The sequence below is a fragment of the Mauremys mutica genome, chromosome 24 (assembly GCF_020497125.1).
Source record: "Mauremys mutica isolate MM-2020 ecotype Southern chromosome 24, ASM2049712v1, whole genome shotgun sequence".
Taxonomy (NCBI): domain Eukaryota; kingdom Metazoa; phylum Chordata; order Testudines; family Geoemydidae; genus Mauremys; species Mauremys mutica.
Window position 1 is genome coordinate 558,797 of NC_059095.1, and position 20,234 is coordinate 579,030.

The 20,234-nt window shown below is 45.8% G+C and overlaps 3 protein-coding genes across 13 annotated transcripts in view; 2 read left to right on the plus strand and 1 right to left on the minus strand.

Moving 5' to 3' along the window:
• Positions 1-3,102, plus strand: part of SIN3B (SIN3 transcription regulator family member B) — a 30,076-nt gene extending 26,974 nt beyond the window's left edge. For all 3 annotated transcript variants that reach the window (XM_044998529.1, XM_044998527.1, XM_044998528.1), the window contains one exon: positions 294-3,102. In XM_044998529.1, the coding sequence (XP_044854464.1) occupies positions 294-524 (231 nt within the window). In that variant the 3' untranslated portion in view covers positions 525-3,102. The remainder of the gene's footprint in view (positions 1-293) is intronic.
• CPAMD8 (C3 and PZP like alpha-2-macroglobulin domain containing 8) overlaps positions 1-20,234 on the minus strand; it is a 176,102-nt gene that overhangs the window by 68,373 nt on the left and 87,495 nt on the right. Inside the window, exon 41 of one of the 9 annotated variants that reach the window (XM_044998521.1) lies at positions 18,906-19,005. The exons of 7 other annotated variants lie outside the window; for them this stretch is intronic. The gene's annotated coding sequence lies outside the window, so the exon portion shown is untranslated. Of the gene's footprint in view, positions 1-18,905; positions 19,006-20,234 lie in introns of those variants that run through there. One more of the 9 variants, XM_044998524.1, reaches the window with a different exon arrangement.
• F2RL3 (F2R like thrombin or trypsin receptor 3) lies at positions 12,012-19,031 on the plus strand. Its single transcript, XM_044998557.1, has 3 exons — positions 12,012-12,787; positions 13,385-13,612; positions 14,978-19,031. The coding sequence occupies exons 2-3, from the start codon at positions 13,522-13,524 to the stop codon at positions 16,054-16,056; spliced, it is 1,170 nt and encodes a 389-aa protein (XP_044854492.1). The 5' UTR covers positions 12,012-12,787; positions 13,385-13,521; the 3' UTR covers positions 16,057-19,031.

Genomic DNA, 20,234 nt, shown 5'->3' on the forward strand with positions numbered 1-20,234 from the left:
GTGACAGGAGTCTCATGGCTGAATTCCGACAGACTGCTCCCTGGAGTTACATCTCCACATTGGCTGAAATAGCAAAGGAACTGGTAAATGCTGTATACCTTAGTTTACTGGCCATAGCTTTACCATGCAAGCTGTACACGAGGATAGTTCCATTTAAGAAGCAGAGGCCTCTAGAGGCAGGTATAAGGGATATGTGCTCCTCTGGTTGTTTTATGTCTCTAGAATCCAGAGAGCTGAAGATTTAACTTTCTCCCCTACGAGCCTTTCAGTGACCTTTACTGTCCTTGTCTCAGGTGCAGCCCATGGTTCTGCTAAAGCACCACCAACAGTTTGAAGAGTGGCACAGCAGGTGGCTAGAAGAGAATGTTACAGTGGAGGCGGCAGAACTGGTTCAAGACTGGCTAATGGGCGATGAGGACGAGGACATGGTCCCGTGCAAAACAACTTGTGAGACGGTGAATGTCCATGGGGTCCCCGTGAATAGATACAGAGTCCAGTACAGTCGCCGTCCAGCCTCACCATGAGCAGAGACTCATCCACGTGACCATGCCAAGCAGGAGCTTTGCCGGCAAAACACTTTTACTCTGAGAATAGTGGTGGGAATGCAATGTATGTATTAATGATATTTATCCAAACAGCATTTTACTTTGGGTTATGATGTATTTTCCATATGGCATAGAATTGTCTCCTCGCAGTGTAATCCTCCCAGGCTATGTCATCGTGAAGAGAGCTAAAGCCATTCCTGGAAGAGGGCTCTTAGCATTGCCACTCTGTACAGTAGCTTTCTAGCTTCAGGCCTACCACAAGTCAGCCGGTGTGGGAAAGGCTGAGCAAGGTGGGCTGGCTACTTGGGGGTGCCAAGTGCTCAGCTCCAGAAGAGCTGCCAATGGCTGCTGCATTGGAGGGACAGGGCAAGCTGGCCTGGCTGCTTGCAGGGTGGCTGAGGGGGCTGCATGCTCTAGCGAGTGTAGAGCATGATGGGTGCTAGAGCTGACACTGGCAGCTGCTTCCTCTTTTTTAAGTGTTTTATGTCCCTCTGCATTTCATGCCATGCCTCAGTCTGCAGAACTTCTTAATATAACCTCTCAGGGCCAGTGGGCCCAGAGCACTGGGCACAGATCACTGGCTTTGCCATGGGTGCGGGTACTCAATTGCGTTATCTGTTCATATGAATGAAGCTATGAATGCCACATGCATTACTGCTGCTGTGGTGAGGAAATGCCAAATCTTGAGACATCGAGGGAAATGAGCCCTTCGAATTTTAAAACAGCTAGATTGGCTAAGGGTTTCAGAGCAGGCGCTAATCAGAAATGGCTCCATGGGCTGCGTTGCTGAGCAAGTGAGCCGGGCACATTCTCTGCCTCCGCAGAGAATTCTGTATTGGATCCATCAATCTTTATAAAACTGTGTCATGCTGCAATATCCTGCCTTCTCATTTCAGGAACTGCTTGAAGCTGGAATAAAATCCATGAGTAGGTCTGGGTTTTTTGTTTGTGTTTTGCATGCTGATTGACAGCCTCTGAGACTGTATGTTGCAGACACATATCTGAGTACTGCTGGGATAATAACACTTACAAAGTGGATCAGTAGATGGAGCTCTTAAAGCATGTTTGCATTGGCTTGGAGGGTTTCCTAGATACTGCTCTTTTGTTGATGTCTGTACAGATGCTCTCTTTTGCAGTGACACACAGAAATGTGTATTCAGAGGAGGATTCTGTCCAGGCGTAAGCAGTGTAGACAAGCTATTCCATTGACACTTTGTGTACCTCCTCCTGAACGCTGCCAAAAAAACAAACAAAAAAAACCCCCCCACACACACACACACACCCCCACCATGCTCCACACCAAACAGAACTCTACATTTGTCTTCTGACTTAAACCTAGCAAAAGGACCAGAAAGTTCAGAGTCAAGGCAGCCCTGCAACCCCATCCTCACTTCACTTGTGTATTGCAGGAGCCTGGGAATAGCACATAATCCTGTGTAAAATACATGGTGTCATGAGGCAAATCTAGCTTCTTTTCAGCCCTGACTCCAAGGTCTCCTGGCCTTTGCGGGGAATTGGATCCCCTGATGTGTTTTGTTTCTGTGGTTTGGTTTTTATGGTTATAATTTCTGCTGGACCCAAGTAGCAGCCTATGGGAGTCGTGCTGTGTTTACCCCACTGTACTGCATTTGGTTTTGCAGTTGTCTCACTTGACAGCAGGAGAAATGGTCCATTTGTGCACATTTGACCTAAAACTGTACCAGTTGTTTCTTTTTTGCAAGATAATCTGTGAATGGGAGGCAGCAAGGCTGACCGTTTGGCATTTGTGGCCACATGCACATCCATTGCCAGCAGTGCGCTTTGTACCATGAACCCAGATTCTCATTATTCAGGGCTCAACTGATGCCAGTAGCAGAAATGATATGAAGGTTTTTTTCAAAGCCCTTGGCTTGTTTTAGGTAAGGGATGGAGCTCTGTAAGAGGTTAGGATAGATCTGACTAGTGCAACATCCCCTTTTGCCTCTACACAGCTCTACAAATGCACCTCAATCCTGTTCAACACTCTGCTGTCCCAAGCAGAGATGACCAACTGTGCCAAATTTTGTTATGGTTTTGTGATACAGACAAATGTTTACTAGAACGTAGCTTGCAACTTGTGGCTTAAAATGCAATTGATTCTAAGTCTCCCAGGGTGGGTGCGTAAGGCTAATACACGCATGGACCCTGGTCAATCTCCCCAACATTTTTAAGTGTACTTCAGGTATTTTTAAGCATCCTTATTTTGTAAACCTTAATTTATAATCTGAATGGATTAAGTGAGACTTTCATCCTTTACAGCGCTATTGTCTCAAATGTGATAGTGGCAAATGATGTGAATGAAACAAGTGGGTGGTGCCAATGTGTTTGAGAGCAGCCTGCTAACCTTTGAGATTTCAGCATTTGAACGCTGTCTATCTTCTAGCATGAAATTGATTAAAGAAAGTTTGTTCTTCCATTTTTTTTTTTTTTGAAGGATCTTTGCTTTGGGGCTTGTAATTGCTTTGCCAGCTCTTTGAATGTAGTTTTTTTATATTTATTTGCACATTCAAGTAAAATAAAATATTGATTTTAAAAGTCAGCAGCTTTCACTGAGTTCTCTGTTTTAAGTGAATTTAGAGATTTCTAACTATAGAACAACCTGATAACAGGCTATACAGATGTCTGTAAAGGCAGGAGCAGGACAGCCAGTGCCACCTTGTGATCTGGATATCTGTTTGCTATAGCCTGCACCAAGACTTCCAGTGCACTTAATACGGGCCAACAGGCTGTCCTCAAAAAGGAAACAACTTGTGGCCATTAGTATCTTGGGCTGGTTTTGAGTGACTAGACTAGAGGCTCTCGCTGCTACTCCATTACCAGTGCCAACCGTTCTACTTATCTGATCTATAAAAACACTGCTTTTCTGGATCTGACTAGCTTGTTGTATGTAGGGGCTGGTGCCTTTAGTATTTGACTTTCCTTGGTCTACCCCAAAGGTTTAGATAGTGCCATGGTTTCTGGGTTTCATTTTCAAGTGCCAGTGAAAAGTGGAGACATTTATTTGGCTTTAAATACTCTGGCCAAAATGTGCCCTTCATAGAGAGCTGGGGGCATTTGACCCATCTAGAAATCAGGCCGCTTCTTTAAGTATAAGAGATGATTTAGGTGCCTAACTTTAAATCACCCAAGCCTGAAAATCTTAGCCATTGTCTGCATGAATGAAATATCACTGTGAAAAAGGCTAATGCAATCCTAGGATGCAGCAGGCAAGGTATTTCCAGTAGAGATATAGAAGTGTTATTACCATTGATACAAGACCCCTCATCTGGAATACTGTCCAATTCTGATCTTCCATGTTTAAGAAAGATCAATTAAAACTGGAGCCAGGTGCAGAGAAGGGCGACTAGGATGATCAGAGGAATGAAGAACCTGCCTTCTGAGAGGAGACTTAAGGAGCTACCTTGTTTAGCCTAACAAAACAAAGGCTGCAGGGAGATATAATCGCTTCTATAAATACATCAGTGGTATAAACACGGGGGGAAGGTATTTCAATTAAGGGCCAACATTGGGACAAGAACAAATGGATATACATGACCAACAAATTTAGGCTTTACGGGCAAAAAACCGAACTTGTTTCAAGACTGAGCTTGATACATTTATGGAGAAGGTAGTAGTATAAGGCTCATCTGTGACTGCAATTAGCAAATATCCCCAATGGCAGGAGATGGGACACTGTAGTAACTCAGAAGCCCCCCACCTTCTCCAGACAATTTTTTCCCAGATATCTGGCTGGTGGGTCTCAGGATCTAGCTGATCACCATATCCGGGGTGGGGAAGGAATTCTTCCCCAGATTAGAGTGGCAGAGACCCTGGGTGGGAAGTTACCTTCCTCTACAGCATGGGGCACAGGTCATTTAGGGGTTTGAACTAGAGTGAATGGTGGCTTCTCTGTAACTTCAAGTCTTTAAATTAAGATTTGAGGACTTCAGCAGCTCAGCCAGAGGTTACTATTACAGGAGTAGGTTGGCGAGGTTCTGTGGCAGCAGATCTGACTAGATCATGATGGTCCCTTCTGGCCTTAAAGGCTGAGTCTGTGAATCACAAAACAAGTGTCCTTCAGCCCGTCTGGCTATTTGTAATACCTTGCACCTCACATTCATAATGGTTTTTCTCTTCAGATCACCATCACAAGGTAGAGAAGTACTATTGGCTTCATTTTACAGACAGAAACTGAAACTCGGAGATTAGTGACTTGACCAGTGCCACCCAGGGAGTCTGTGGCAGAGCAGAGAATTGAACCCAGGTCTACTGAATCCTTGGGTGGTACATTATGACTGGATCATTCTTCCTGGTCAGACGTGGCCATTACCACAAATCTGGTATTGAAAGAACAGACTAGAACTATTGTCCCCCCTTTTGCTGTGTATTATAATAGTTATATTCTCTATTATTTCCTCCTCTGAGCACTTGCCTATTAGACTAAAATGCTGCAAGTATAAATGTCACTTGGTTGCAGCATTGCTACAAGCTGGATCCTCTAGTATCTCTCAGACCCTAAAAGAGACATTATATACTGTGTTTTGTTTAAGTGCTAAATGCAATTAAAGTATTTTTCAGTCCAGGTCCAGTCTGCTTGGAGCCCATCTCTCTAGTCCAGTATCTGGGAGCTTTAATCGTACTCTTCTGCAGCTCCTGCTCTGTAAAATGAGATGTGGTTCGCTGTCCTGGAACCTGCCTGCTAGCCATTTTGTTTTCTAGTGTAGTCTGCCATGGCTCTGTTAGACCTAAGCAAAGATGGCCTGAGATGGAGAAAGCAAAGAGCCCATGAGGTGGCACAATCGCTCTATGAAAAGGCAGCTTTTTAAAGGAAAGTGGTTTAAAAAAAAAAAAATTCTGCAGAACTCACTGCACAAACTGTTTGTTTCCAGCAGCACCCACATGGTGCTAGGTGCTGCACAAACATGATCCGATCCTGGCTCCCTAAGAGCTTACATGCTAAATTAACCGCTGAAGCTAAATAAAAGAGGCATTCAACAAAGTTACTTCAGTTCACAAGTCTTTGGAACATGTGCTTAAATTTATTGCAATAAACTGCAATCATGAAAATAGCCTGTCACCTCTGGCCTTCCCAAATTCCTGCATAATAACAGAGGTAACTATCTTCCCAGTGAGCTCTAGCCAACAAAAGAATTAATGTATATTTTTGCAAAGGAAGCTGCAGTGATGTGACCCAGGTCTGATAGGAGTTTCCTTTACATCATTCTCAATATTTCAGTTGCCATAACAAAATGGAACTGTCCTTTTTTGTTCAGTATATGATTTGCTCACAAGGAAATAAGCTGTTTTTCTGTTTCTCCTACAGATAATCCTCTGATGCATAAACTGCATGGGATAATTTGACAAAAAAAATACAGGGTTGGTGCCTGTGAGGACACAATACACTTTATACAAAGGCCTCCTCTCAGAAATCTTGGCCATCTTACAAAGAAAATGTCCCCCAGGCTACAAGGGAGGGAATAAGCGCTCTGAAGGGACAGCCAGATCCTGACATCATCTAGTGCAGTCTGAGCTCAGACAGAAATCTCATCAAGTGAGCAACTTTAATGGCAAAGAACAAAATTTGTTTAACAATATTATTCTTGATAGTTGGATGAAATAGGCATGAATTATTTTCTAAATCAAACAAATGGGAAACACTAAAGGGAGTAGCTGGACTCCATTTAATACTTTGCTTTTTATTTTACATGTTCCTGTACTATATTCTGCAAACTCCTAGCAGAGACCATGAGCCTGTGAGCAAGCAGGAATGACCTAGGAACTCCTCCTCCCCCGGACAGTAAAATGGGATTATTCCTTCACACGCAGTAGTCAACTCCAGTGCAATTAAGCCTTTGTCTTAACTCAGGCAGCCATTCCACCTTGCACTTATCATGTAAGTTACAGCTTGGTCTGCAATCACAACCTATGCAAATTCTAATCCAACCCCAAATGGCAACTGCTTTGCACAGTCAAGGCTGCCAAGAAACCTACATCATCTGTAAGTGTCTGTGTCAGGGAGGGAATGCCCCATCCCAAAGGCCTTGTGCCTACAGACAGGAAATTGACCTGCATGACTATTCTGGAATAACTCACCTCCTTTAGTTGGACACTGTGCTGGAATAATTACTCTGCTTTTCAACCAGAGTAATTATTTGACAATAAAATCACTTTTATTTTAGAACAGAGTCCAACCAGGAATTATTCTCCTACATAGACAAGCCCAAAGTTTGTGAGCTCCCATCCAAGGTAAAGGACATTAGCAATGAACAAGGGCTTTACTCTTTCTGAACATTTGTATTAGGGAAGTGGGTAGAGGTCAAGGTCCTGTATGCTCAATAAAGGTGATAAATGGCAGTCTCTGCCCCCAAAGAGCTACTACTAAAAGCCAGAGCCTACTGAGTGTTATTGTGCCTTGGTTTCTTGAGTGTTAGCTCTTTGGGTAACATAATAGGATGTGCCCAATCAAGGAGCAGTGAATACTGAGGTTGCTTCAGTTTTCATTAGGTGAGGGTCACACAAATTATTGGGGGTCTGTGGCCTCTATATTTACCACATTCCTCTTCCCACCTCCTTTAAATATATCCATCTGAACACCCTACCTGCCTGGCACCTGGATGGGGTCCTCAGTTCAAATGGAGTGAGATCACGAATGGTCAGTTTACCTGTCTAATCCTGTTGCCATATCAACAGCTACAAGAAGCAAATTCTATAAAGGAAATGCCAGTTGAACAGCAATAACTCAGCAGTGGCCTGCATCCTGGAGCTGCTTCCTGGGGAGGGTTTATGTTGGGAGTGTCATTCTATGGCCTCTCATTCTTACTTATAGGAGCCTGGACTCTACTTGGGAAGCAGAGACTTTGAAAAAGATTTGGTGGTCATGGTAGATAATCAGCTGAACATGAGTTTACAGCACCACTGTAAAGGGCTAATGCAACTATTGGATGAGTAGACAGGGGAGTCTCAAGTAGGAATAGAGAGGTTATTTTGCTTTGGTATTTGGTGCTGCAGCTGCTGCCGCAATATTGTGTCCCGTTCTGGTGCCCCCAATTCAAGGATGTTGATTCATTGGAAAGGGTTCAGAGATGAGCCATGAGAATGATTGAGCATGTTCTTTAATCTATTTAGCTTCAAAGAGATTAAGGGGTGACTTGATTACAGTCTATAAGTACCTACCTGGGGAACAGCAATTTCATAACTTGCTCTTCAATCTAGCAGAGAAAGGCATAACATGATCTAAGGGCTGGAAGTTGAAACTAGACAAATTAAGACTGGAAATAATGCATACATTTTTAAATGGTGCGTAATTAATTACTAGAACAACCTGCCAAGGGTTGTGATGGATTTTACAGCATTGACATTGTTAAAAAATCAAGATTGGATGTTTTTCTGAACAATTGGCTCTAGGAATTATTTTGGGGCTTTATGGCCTGTGTTATACAGGTGCTCAGACTAGAGCACAATAGTTCCTTCTGGCCTTGGAAGCTATTGAATACTGGGGAAAAAATCCAGCAAATCAGAGCTATTTATAGTGAAGACAAATGGCTGGCTGGCGGGTTTGGATCAGAACAGGGACCATGGCCCTAGGGTGATGCATGCTTTAGAATCAGTTATTAGTTACTCTGCGCTAGTGCTGTGCAGGGCACTTTACCCTGCAGAGAATGACTGAATCCTAGTCCCAAGGCACTTACAATCAATAGGCAGCTGCATGCAGGAGGAACCAACACCACAGGCTGGGGATTGGGTGTGGGATGGGGGAGGGTCTCTGGGGAAAGACCACAGAGTCACAGCCTAAGTCAGGGGTTTGCAGCCTTTTTTCATTTGCAGATGCCCTAATTACTTAGAATGGAGGTGCAGACCCCTTTGGAAATCTCAGACATAGTCTGCGGACTGCTGGGGTTCCGTGGATCACAGGTTGTAAATCACTGGGCTAAGCAGTCAAGGAGGCTGATACAAAGTAGTACACAGGGAACGTTTTACATGTCCAAGACCACCTTCTCCATAAGACTCCTTGCAAAAGTGAAATTGGAGCAGGGACTTAGAGATGTGCCATGGGGGGTAGAAAAGGGGTAGAGAGTTTCAGTCTTGCAGGCGGTGAGGGGAGGAAAGACCATGAAAATCATGGGGGCTTATAAGGAAAGGGTATGGAGTGAGATCCCAATGAGTAGCTGGGGTAACAGAAGGGGATGAGAGGAGGCAGGAAGGTCGTGGAGGGCCCTGAAGGTGAGAAAGAAAAGCTGGAATCTGATGTGTGAAATGACTGGGCACTGCGGGAGGGAGGATAAAGGAACAGTGAAGGTGTCTGTAGCTGATGACCAATGCCATAGCAGAGGCTGGTCAGATGGGAGTATCAGTGAGGCTGTAAGTCATCTCTCTAGCTGGGTGGAGGCACCATGGGAGGCTTATGGTTAAAAGAGCCATAATTTCTATTTATAACGGTCAGCAGTGGCTTCCTGTGCCTTGTGGTTCCAAGTTGGATGTGACTGACATTCAGTGGCTGGGGAAGGCAGGGCCAGAGCCGCATTCATGGAAAATGTGAGGTTATGCTGATGCTAGTGGAAATAATCCACACGTTTGTCTGCAAAGCCATGGAGCTGCCCCTGGTATCTAGACTACAATCATCATCTAAGATTAGGGCAGGTGCCCAGCTGAACTGAGGTTTCTACCTTGATATCTAATGTTTTCAAAATGACATTCCCTAGAGACATGAAATGGGGATCTTGGGATGAGAAATAGCCTTTTGGCTTCTCTTTCCTGCATTAAATCTGCCACACCCTTGAAAATCTGAGTCTGGGGTAGCTCCTTCGTAATTTTCTTCAATAGCTTTACAGTCCCTGGCCTGCTCTCCCCATGTATCCCCAAAGGCTGGGATCTCTGGGGCAAGAGTATTCTTTGTACCTGGAGATAATCAATTGCACAATGAATTGCCTTAAAATCAGCTTTGTCCCGCCACAGGCAGGGATCACACGACTGTCACAGCTTATTAGCATCTCTTGGAAATCTCTGTCACTAAAATGTTCAAACAATCTGTTCTGCATCTAAACAATCAGTAACAATCCCACAGCATCTGCAAAGTAAAGGATACAGCAATAAGTAACCTCTCCCTGCTCCACCCCAGAGACCTGACCATAGAAAGCAAGGCTGTGAGTTGCACACTATCTGAACTGATTATGTCTAATTTTTTGCATACAGAGCGTGAAAAGGATCCTGGTTGAGGCATGGAAAATATGTGGTCGCATGAGTCATTCTGTAATGGTTCATAAATCCTGGGAGAATCGCAAAAGCAAAACATCTAACATTGCATCTTCCCTGCCCAGTGGAACGCCACCTCTGGACACGCTCAGCCCAAGGATGTGGGAATATGGCAAAAGCAAAGGAAATAGGATAATTTTCTCCTTGAACTAGAGGAATCTCATCAAACAGCAGCCAGGCTCGGATTTGCAACCTTCACAGAAGAGGCCATTCATAAGCAAACCAGAAAGAAATGAGCCATCAGTGATACTGCCAAACCAAATTCACAGTTCCTGCTGCCAGGAATGCAGCTCCTGTGCTTAGGTCCTTGCTGAGACAGGCGGGCAAGAGCATTGTGGTGGGGCAAGAGCCTCCAACCATCATTGCTGCCCCTAAGACAGTGTCACCTAACGTTGGGCTGTCATCCTGCTTCACTGTCGTCCATGTCTCACTGGAGGGTAAAGCAGTCTGGGCAGGGCTTTTGCCATATTTTTTGCAGCAATTAGAACATGGTCTGCATTTATCTGAGAGATGTGGGATGGGTTGGGGACTTCCCCATAGATGTGGGGTAAGAACTTGGCAGAGCACAGAGGGGACTTAAAGTATTGAACAGTGAAAGCGCTCAAGCAGAGGCTTGGGGAATAGCTGGTGGGAAATGACAGTGTCACATGCTCTGGTAGGTCCCCAAAGGCCCTTTATGCAACTGTAAATGGTTGTAAAATGGGTCACCCTCATAGCATTTTTATCACATAGATAATAATAGCCTTTTGTTCCTCCAGACCAGGGGTAAGCACCCTGGTGGGTCGGGCCAATTTGTTTACCTGCCTCATCGGCAGGTTCAGCCGATCGCAGCTCCCACTGGCCACGGTTCGCCGTCCCAGGCCAATGGGGGTGGCAGGAAGCACCGCGGGCCGAGGGACGTACTGGCCGTGGCTTCCTGCCGCCCCCATTGGCCTGGGACGGCAAACCGCGGCCACTGGGAGCCACAATTGGCCGAACCTGCTGATGCGGCAGGTAAACAAACTGGCCCATCCCGTCAGGGTCTTACCCTGGCAAGCCGCGTGCCAGAGGTAGGGTGACCAGATGTCCCGGTTTTGGTTTTATAGGGACAGTCCCGATTTGTGGGTCTTTTTCTTATATAGGCTCCTATTACCCCCCACCCCATCCCGATTTTTCATACTTGCTGTCTGGTCACTAGAGGTTGCTGACCACTGCTCCAGACCATTCATTAGCAGGGAAGAGCTCTCAGGCCTCCCTGCAGGTTTACTGAGTAACGGGGCTCTGGAAGCACAGTTCCTTCCTAGGGGAGAGTCACTGACATTCAGCTTTATCTCCCCAGCTACAGAGCCATCCTGTGAATCCTTGTCAGACAGACACCATTTCCTCTTTGGTGGGGCTGTGCTCAGCGTTACTGATGATTATCAGCAGAAGTCTCCATCAAACTCTGAGATCATGCTGCGGCTGTTTATATTTTGCAGCACTTTGGGCTTGAGCTGACGTACTCAAATGAAAATAACTCACTGGGTTCACGCACAGCTTTTCAATAACTTGCTTCAGTGAACTCAGGAAAGGGGCCAGGGAGACCAACAGCTGCCTAGCTCAGCTGGTTAGAGCGTGGTGCTAATAACACCAAGGTCAGGGGTTCAAGCCCTATGCTGGCCATTCTGTGTGCCGGATGGAGAGGGTAGCTTCTGCTCATTGTGGGAGAAAGAAGTCAGTGGTTTGAGCATTGGCCTGCTAAACCCAGGCTTATGAGCTCAATCCTTGAGGGGGCCATTTAGGGATCTGGGGATTGGTCCTGCTTTGAGCAGGGGGTTGGACTAGATGACCTCCTGAGGTCCCTTCCAACCCTGATAGTCTATGATTCTATCCCTTCTTTAACCCAGAGCAGGTACAGACTTGACAAACAGCAGGGCCAGCTAACCAGCTGGTCTCACGTGGAACATGCTGAAAACTATCAACTGCCCTGAAATGAGGCTGCAGCCTCAATAAAACTCAAGGTGGCCACTCAGCCTGGGCTGGTTTGTGAGCAGGGCAAGGCCCCGCCTCTTGGGACAACTGCTGCTCTGCAGCCCTTATGCATTTCAAAATGTTACCTGCAGCTGAAGCAGGGCCCTATGTGTGCTGGATGCCACTTAGCCACCAGGAAAGGTCATGAATCCAGAGAAGACAAGGCCCCGTGGCTAGTGTGCCATGAATGTAAACTTTCTTCAGGCCTAGGAGTAAAGAGGGGAGGTGCAGGCGGCTGCCAAGGGCTGTTGAGATATCTGATCCTGTTTGTATGGGTTTATATTCTGAACTGACTCTGAGGTGGCCATACTTGTCACTTCCAGGAATATTCTGGAGCAGGTCCAGATTAGAGTAATTTGAACCAGGATTTAGCCTTGACAATGAGAGAGGGCCCTGCAGTACCAAGAGCTGGAAATCTCCAGCCATGAGTCTGTCTGTATCCTTTTGCTGACATCAGAAATGACTCTATGCTCAGACTACACAGCACAATGAGACAAACCATTGGACACAGACATGGGCTGTGACCCAAGAACCCCTTAATGCCATCTGGCAAGGCAGTTATAGGAATCTCATGAGCTTGGTGTGTACATTCTAGTTTACCAAAGAATGTCATGTGAGGTCTCAAACGAAAGGGGGAGGATCACATTGGTTAGTAATTTCATTGTAAAAGATATATACACATACAATGTAAGAAGTTATGTATATATACTGAAAATATGCATCAAGGTATCAGTCACCAGACAAAGTATAAAACATATTTCTATCACACAAGAGATGTTTATGCATCTGTCTCTTTGACAGGATGTAAGTTAAGCACTGTAAACTAACACAATGAATGCCTATTTATGTATCAAATCAACAAAGAGATGTGACGTCAACAGGGAGGCAGCACACAGGAAAAAACAAGCCAAGTGTAGTTATCCTGGCTGTGTGCAAAGACAATGAACTTTGGGGAGGAATATGTAGAAGGCAAAGAAGAGGCCCTCCTCTCATCCTGCAGGTAGGAGGTAAACAGACGGCACGTTTACATCAATGGAAATGGGATCTCAGCCAAACCAGACGAAAACTTTGCGTGAGATAAAACTTCTTTAGACAAGAGATTAACCTGTTTCTTAGGTTTAGTCTCTAGAAAATGTTATGATTTTATTTTAAATGTAACTATTTGTTTCCAATATCCTTAGTCTCTATAACCTGAATCTCTCGACTTTGATAATAAACATTCTTGTTTTCACAGTAAATATAGCTCCATGCTGCAATGTTAACCAAAGTGCTGGTACAGAGCTGACTTTTACAAGTTGGTGTGTACTATTCCTTTAGAAACAGCAGAACTGGTATCTGTAGCGTTCAGTGGATAAGGGGCTAGACAAACGGTAGACCTATTGTTAACCTGCAAGGCAAAGTTAAGGGCTGGCATAGTCTAGGGGAGTGTGCTTGAGTGGCTAACTGACAGGTGGTGTTAAGGAACTGACACCCAGCTAAGCACAAGCTGGTGGAAGGGGGTAACAAGGTGACTCTCAGTCTTGGGAACCCAAGAACCGTCACATGGCCTGACCCAGATGGAGTGTTTTGGCAGCTCTCAATATCCTTTGTTCTTTTTTCTGCAGGAAGAGTCAGTGGAGCCCCAGCCTAGTGTTTCCGTGAGTTAAGGGCTGGGAACAGGAAATTAATAGTCAGGGCTATTAATACTGCCTTCCCCAGGCAGCTCTGAACAGAGCAGCACCTCACAGGCTCCCTTCACAGCATGGAGATCTCCTGGTGTGCATTTCTATCATACAGGCTTGTACTGTGGTGTAGTCTCTGGGGACTCTGCTTGGCAAGTCCGGACTATGATGGTGAGTGAGTGGGCATCTTGGGGGTGAAAATCTTACTGCTCATTAAGGGGACTCCCTTTGCTCCCTGGCATCTTTCTGTGGCTCCCAAGCAAGCACTTTCTGTGAAGGCAAAGGACAAAAGCAGCAGTGATGGGCAAACATGCTAAGGTGTTTGTTGAGGGAGGGAAAAGTGGGGAGGAATTATAGTCAGGGGGAACAAGAGAGAAACTGGAGAAACTCAAAAGGCAGTTGTGGAGCTTGAGCCTTGTCTGAGCAGCAGCTCCTGCCCCTTGTTCTTCTTCTGACCCCGCTGTTTAATGTGGGGCAGTACTGCTCGTGCTATAGGTTCAAGAATAGCTCTGTAGAGGCTGCGCACTGTATGGACATCAGCTTCGGTGCAAGAAACTCACAACCTGGTATTGGACCCCAGCCAAAGCTGTTCAGTGGCACAGAGAATCATCAGCTGCCACTAGGAACTGATTTGATCTCATAAAGGTGAGGTCAGGATTCTGAGCACAAATCAAAGATCAACAACTGGGAGAGACACATCTCTGCCTTTGACAAAGAGCCCAATATGGACTGCTGGAATTTGCCATCGATGGAGTTACTTCTGGCTGACTCAGTCTGTGTCACCTGTATCCTTGAGTGGCAGATCCCAGTGCTCTGTGGTGCTCAGTCCCCAGGTAACCAATAGCTAGACATGAGCGGCAGTGCAGAAGTATCATGAGCTGTGAGAAACAGCATGACTCCAAGGAATTGTGTGGGTCCTTGGACTTGTGACAATGGCTGATCAAAGTAACTGGGCCCTAGAGAGAAGGCACAGGAGCTGCTGGAAGGAACTAGAACTTTCTCAGAATGAGATAATTTTATCTGCTTTTTGAGGTTGTCCTTTGCACTTTTGCTTCTGCTGTTTAGTTAATTTGTGAACCAATTACATTTTCTGCTTATGGTAGGTCACATGACAGCCAGAGACCTTAAATTCTTCTGACTGGAATTCATTATACTAAACTCCCTCCCCACAACCCCAGGGCTCACCTTAGCATTAACATGGTTGTCCTGCTGTGAAGTAGCTGGGCAAACTTCATCAGAACCTCCTCTAAGCCTTAGACCGTCATGTTCAGCCCTGAAATAGGGAGACTTGCCAGTTGGGGTTTGTTTTGTTTTACTAAGGAGTTCTAGCTAATTACAGAACCAGACAATGGAGTATTTGCAATGAATAATATCCATGCTGCTTCCAAGCCCCACACCCTGTGGTGGGCACACTGTATTGTTAGAATGCAAACCCCTGGGAGCACTGGGGCAGGAACCTTGTCACCAGCCCTGCCTACAAAGTACAAGCACACTGGGCCCTGCATGAACAGTAACAGACTATGTTTGTACCACTAGATTACTCCCAGAACAGCACCAACGAGCAAGTGGTTACATCAGCAAACACTCTGTGTCCCCGGGCCATCCCAGGAGAGAAGGTGACTCGTGGCAACATCACCTACCTGTCCATCCATGAGGACTCCCGCTCTCAGCTGAGCAGTGCTGTGACAGTGTGGCTCATCCCCTGCCTCTACACTGCTGTCTTCCTGGTGGGGCTGCCAGCCAATGGGCTGGCCCTCTGGGTTCTAGCAACTAGGATTGAGAAGCTGACCTCCACCATCTTCCTGATGAACCTGGCTGCAGCTGACCTGCTCCTGGTGCTGGTGCTACCTTTTAAGATCTCCTATTACTTCCTGGGGAACCATTGGCCCTTTGGGGAGGGCCTGTGCCGGCTCACCACTGCCACCTTCTATGGGAACATGTACTGTTCTGTGCTACTGCTCATGTGCATCAGTGTTGACCGGTACTTGGCTGCAGTGCACCCTTTCTTCTCCCGCTCCTTCCGCAGCCCAGGCTTTGCCGCCTGCACCTGCCTCAGTGTCTGGCTCATCACTGCTATCTTCACCTTGCCCTTGACCCTCTTGCAGCAGTCCTACCCCCTGGATAAGGCAAACATCACTCTCTGTCATGATGTTCTCCCCAGGCATGAGGATGCTGAGTACTACTACTACTACTTTGTGTGCTTGATCGTCTGCGGCTTCCTTGTCCCCTTAGTGGTGATGCTGTTTAGCCACTGCTCGGTGCTGTGGATCCTGCTGGGCAGTGGAGAGAGGTACGCATATGCCATGAAGCTCACGGTCCTTGTGCTGATCACAGTCGTGGTGTTCTACACACCCAGCAACATCCTTCTCCTTGTCCACTATTCCAGCAACTGCTCCAAGCTCTATGGGGACTTGTACATCAGCTACATGGTGAGCCTGGCCCTCAGCAGCTTCAACAGCTGTGTTGACCCCTTCGTATACTACTATGTCTCTGAGGACTTCAGAAACAAGGTGAGGCGGAGAATTTTCAGCCGCAGCAAGCAAACCATCACATCGCTGAAAACCTCTAAAGAGACTCTCCCTCAGAAGAGCTCCCACTCACAGTCCCTGGTGTGAGGTGCTGGCACCCTTCATTCCCATGCCATCTGCTCACTCCAGGGCTGAGGTTCAGACACAGATTTAGAGCTCTGAGGTATAGTCTAGGTAGGAAGCTAATGCAGGCAGGGAGGTGAAGGAGACAGATTCTTAAGACTGAATTCATCAGGGCCTTATGAACTCCTAAGAGGCTTGGAGCCCAAATTTTGATGGTGACCACTGTATGAATACTAACCTGTAACAGGGACAGCACATATGACTTCCCATACAGCTGCTCTGCCCCCTTACTATGCTCACTGGGTGTTACAGGCAGGCTGTATAGTCGACTCTACATATAATAGCAGAGATTGCTGGGGGAAGGAACATAGAGCATTTGAGGGAAAAGTGGAAGCTTGGGAATGCATTTGCCCAGTATTAAAACCTGCCTGAGCAAACTGACGGAGGAGGGCAACTTACAGCCACCCACACACTAGTCTCAGCCTCTGAGCTCACACGTCTTGTGCACAGAGCCATTTGGCTGGCGTGTCAGGTAATTGCTCTGCACACAGCATGTGTCCATACGCAGGCAAAGTTAGAATCTTCTTACCTGACTTGGTAAACTCTCATTCATGGAAATGCCAGAGTCTCCTGTTCCTAGCAAGGTCAATTTTATCCCTATTTCAGCAAAAAGAAGTACATTTAGGGGAAGTAGAGAAAGAGTTTTAGAGTTTATAAAGTGAGAGAGAAAGTGGGAGTCAGGACTCCTGGATTCTATTCCATCCTCTCTCTCTTCCACTGATATGCTCTGTGCCCTCGAATAAGTAATTTACTCTCCTTGCACCTCAGTATCCCTAGCTGTAAAACGGAGAGGATACTTATAAGGATAAATTAATTAATGTTTGTAAAACGCAGTGAGATCCTCACGTGAGATGCATTGTTTCATGCTAATTATTCTATGTGAATGAGGTGAAATGTCAGCTTCTCTGATAAGGTGCTTCTCACTTTGCAAATCCTCAGCCCATTGCTGGTAAGAAATGTACAAACAATATCCACCCATTCCCTTTACGCAAAATGCTCTGCTGTTCTGCACTTGTTATTTCTTTGAAGTGAACTGCCTCTCTTTAGTATGTTATGAAGGGAGCCCAGCTTGTGCCCAGGAAAAAGGATTTTCATGTCTCTTCAAGACAGGATATTAATGAAGCATTGAAAACTCCTACGCTGGAATCCCACACTTTTGTGTAACCTCTGTTGAGACCCAACCTCCCCACCACACCCACTAAAATAGCTGACCATGCCTGCAGCTGGATTCAGGAATGTGTTGCAAATGTGACAAGTTACAGCCACTGTATCCCTCAAAACAAAATTGAAGGTACCTCCTGGCAAACAATGAAGCAGAAATGGATGGGACACCAGAAACTCCTTAGAACTGTTAATACTTTGATTCTGCTGATTCGTGTATTACTGTTGCCCTCTCAGTGCTGTGCAACAGTATAACTGGTAGGTTAGAGAAAGCTTAGAGCCACAGCCCTGCAGTATGCTCCCCCTGTAGTATTACGAGGCAGATGTTAGTAGAGAGGAGAGGAAGACAGAATTGTTTTAGAAATCAGTTTTTAATAAAATATTCATCAGTGTCTAAAACAACCCCTTTTCTGGACTCATACTAACATTTGTGCGAAGAAAACAAAAATGTTCACAAAGCTGGGTTTTGTGGGGTTTTTTTAAATATTCTTGGTGAAAAACTAGAGCCTATTTCCTATAGGTGCAATACTCTGAATGCTGAGAAAATACCAGCTGCTGAACGCAGGAGAGATATGATGGAGTTAGGCCAAGAACCAGGGCCATCGTCACTCCACCAGAAATAGCACACATGAGAAAACAAAACTGAGCAGAAGGGGTTTTTTTTAACATTAAATTGACAGAGATGTATTTCTAAATTGACAATCTACTCACAATAATGAAACCCAGATTATTGCGCATTAAAGAATCAATGTCAGCAAAGCAAGTGCTGTTGTTTTCAACTCAATTTTTAAGTTGGTTGAATCTTTTTCTATTTGTTGTCTATTGAGGCTGATCAAGAAGGGGGAAAGGAGGAATGTGTGGACAAGAAAGAACAAAATAATTTTTGCTTTAAAATAAATACCATGGTAATGATTGCTCCTGATAATATTCATGTACAGTTACAGATATAAATACTAATTTCAATGGAGGGATTACAAGCAAAATCACCGATAACTAGAGAGAGCTATCAAGTCTAATTAGCAAAGTACCTTGGTATAAACAGGCGCTTCTGTATCTCACAGACTCACTGGAGTTTCTCTCCCCTTCATGTTGAATCATTGTCAGAGGAAAGGAGAAGACTGTCTCTAAGCATGTGAGAGAAATGGTTCCAAATTGGCAAAAATCCCAAAGCCCAAAAGAAACCCCACTGCTTGTCTGCCCTCTTTCATTCTCAGCCACCCACCCTGTTTTTTTGCTGGGCTAAAAATCGCTCTCTTCTCCCCCAAATAGCATTGAGGAGTTGATCCTGACAATGCAGATGGTGTGGACCCTCAGTGCTCTGTCCTCTTAGCTCTCTCAGAGACAGGTGTGTGACCAAGAAGCCACAGAGTCGACACTGGGTATAAGCCTGTGAATGAAGAGTGTGAAGCCCCTACCCTGGGCTCGGTGGCTTACATGGGACATATTCCCAGATGGAACATGTACTGGAACCAGCTCTTTGATGAGGGAGGGAAAGACAAGAATTTAATTTGCCTTGATAAGAGAATTAAGATAACAGAAAATGGGGACAGTGAGTCTGGGAAAGGGAGAATGCAAGTGTGCACAATAGCTGGGCCTTCAACTGGGGCAAACATGGACTCCAATCATAAAATTACTCCCAGCAGCACCTACCTGTGGGTATAAGGCCTTCCTGCCTCATCATTGCTGGGGGGTGGGGTGGGGTGTAGAAGTAGCAGCTGCTTTTCTGTATTTGTATGTTTCTTTCCTTGGTTCCTGAAATAAACAGCCTGTTTAACTGCCGCAAGAAGTTGGCTGTGGGGGAGACAGACTACAGCGTTGCCAGCATGTCCTCAGGATCAAAGGAAGTTCTACCCTTGGGGTGGAAAAGCAAATGGATGGCAGGTGCCAAGGACACAAGAAGTGTTCTGGCCAGGAGACGATGCATAGGGTCTCTACTAACCTAGAAGAGCTCTCTAGCCTTAAGGGTACCAGGGAATGGTGAACCCTAGTACAGTAATTGGAATATAGGAAGCTGCACTGGCTGCTAGTTAGAGAAGGGAACTTGAAAGCAAGAGACCTGAATTTTAATCCCAGCTCTGCCACAGACTTTCAGGGAGTCCCAACCTCTTTGTGCTTGTTCCTCCAGTGATAAAACTGAGATAATGTTCATTTTCCTGCCAGATGAGGGTCAGGGTGCTGGCCACACCCAGAGCTCCTCTAGTGATGGGCAGAGTAGTAACAGGCAGTGGGTAAGGGCAGTGCCAGCAGATCCCACCCTCCTGCTCTGGGTAATAGCGGAGAGGCTTTTTTGAATACTAAACTGCTACTTTACAGTTAACAGAGCCAGGGAAGTGATGGGAGCTCGCTCTGTACTTGGCCAAAGCTTGGGGGAATTCATCCATCTCTACCCTCTTCTGTGCTGGGGTCACACCAGCTCTGCCTGCCCAAAGAAGCTGCCCAGCAGGGGCAGCACATCATGTGGGTGCGATTAATCAGCATATAATTATAATTAATCAACTAAAACAAACAAACAAAAAAAACATAAAACACTGTTAATCTAATGAGACAATGACACCAACAAGTCAGGAAGCAAAGGGAGAGAGAAGGAGGCTGGGGATCTTGGAGCCAGGCATGAGGATCAGAGCTCCCAGATACAGGAGGCCAAGGAGCCTGGCCCCAGTCACATGGAGCCTTGCCCAAGCACAAGGGGTGGAGGGCCAAGAAGCTGAATCACAGCCATGTTATTAAGGTGACAGTTCATGTCTCACTCTTCAAGCCTTCAGGCCTTACTGAGAGTTGAGGCTGGTGCCAGCAAACAGCAGGGTTGTATTGTGAAGTCCTGATGTTTTTAAAAGAAGAAAATGCCTCTCACTGTAGCTTGCACTAGGCCTGTTATTTACCCAGGGAATAAATATTGACTTATGCTGCCATGTGTACACAATAGCCAGTGCTTGCCAGGCCAATTGCTTGCTGCAGGCAGTGCCAAACAGAGATGGAATTTA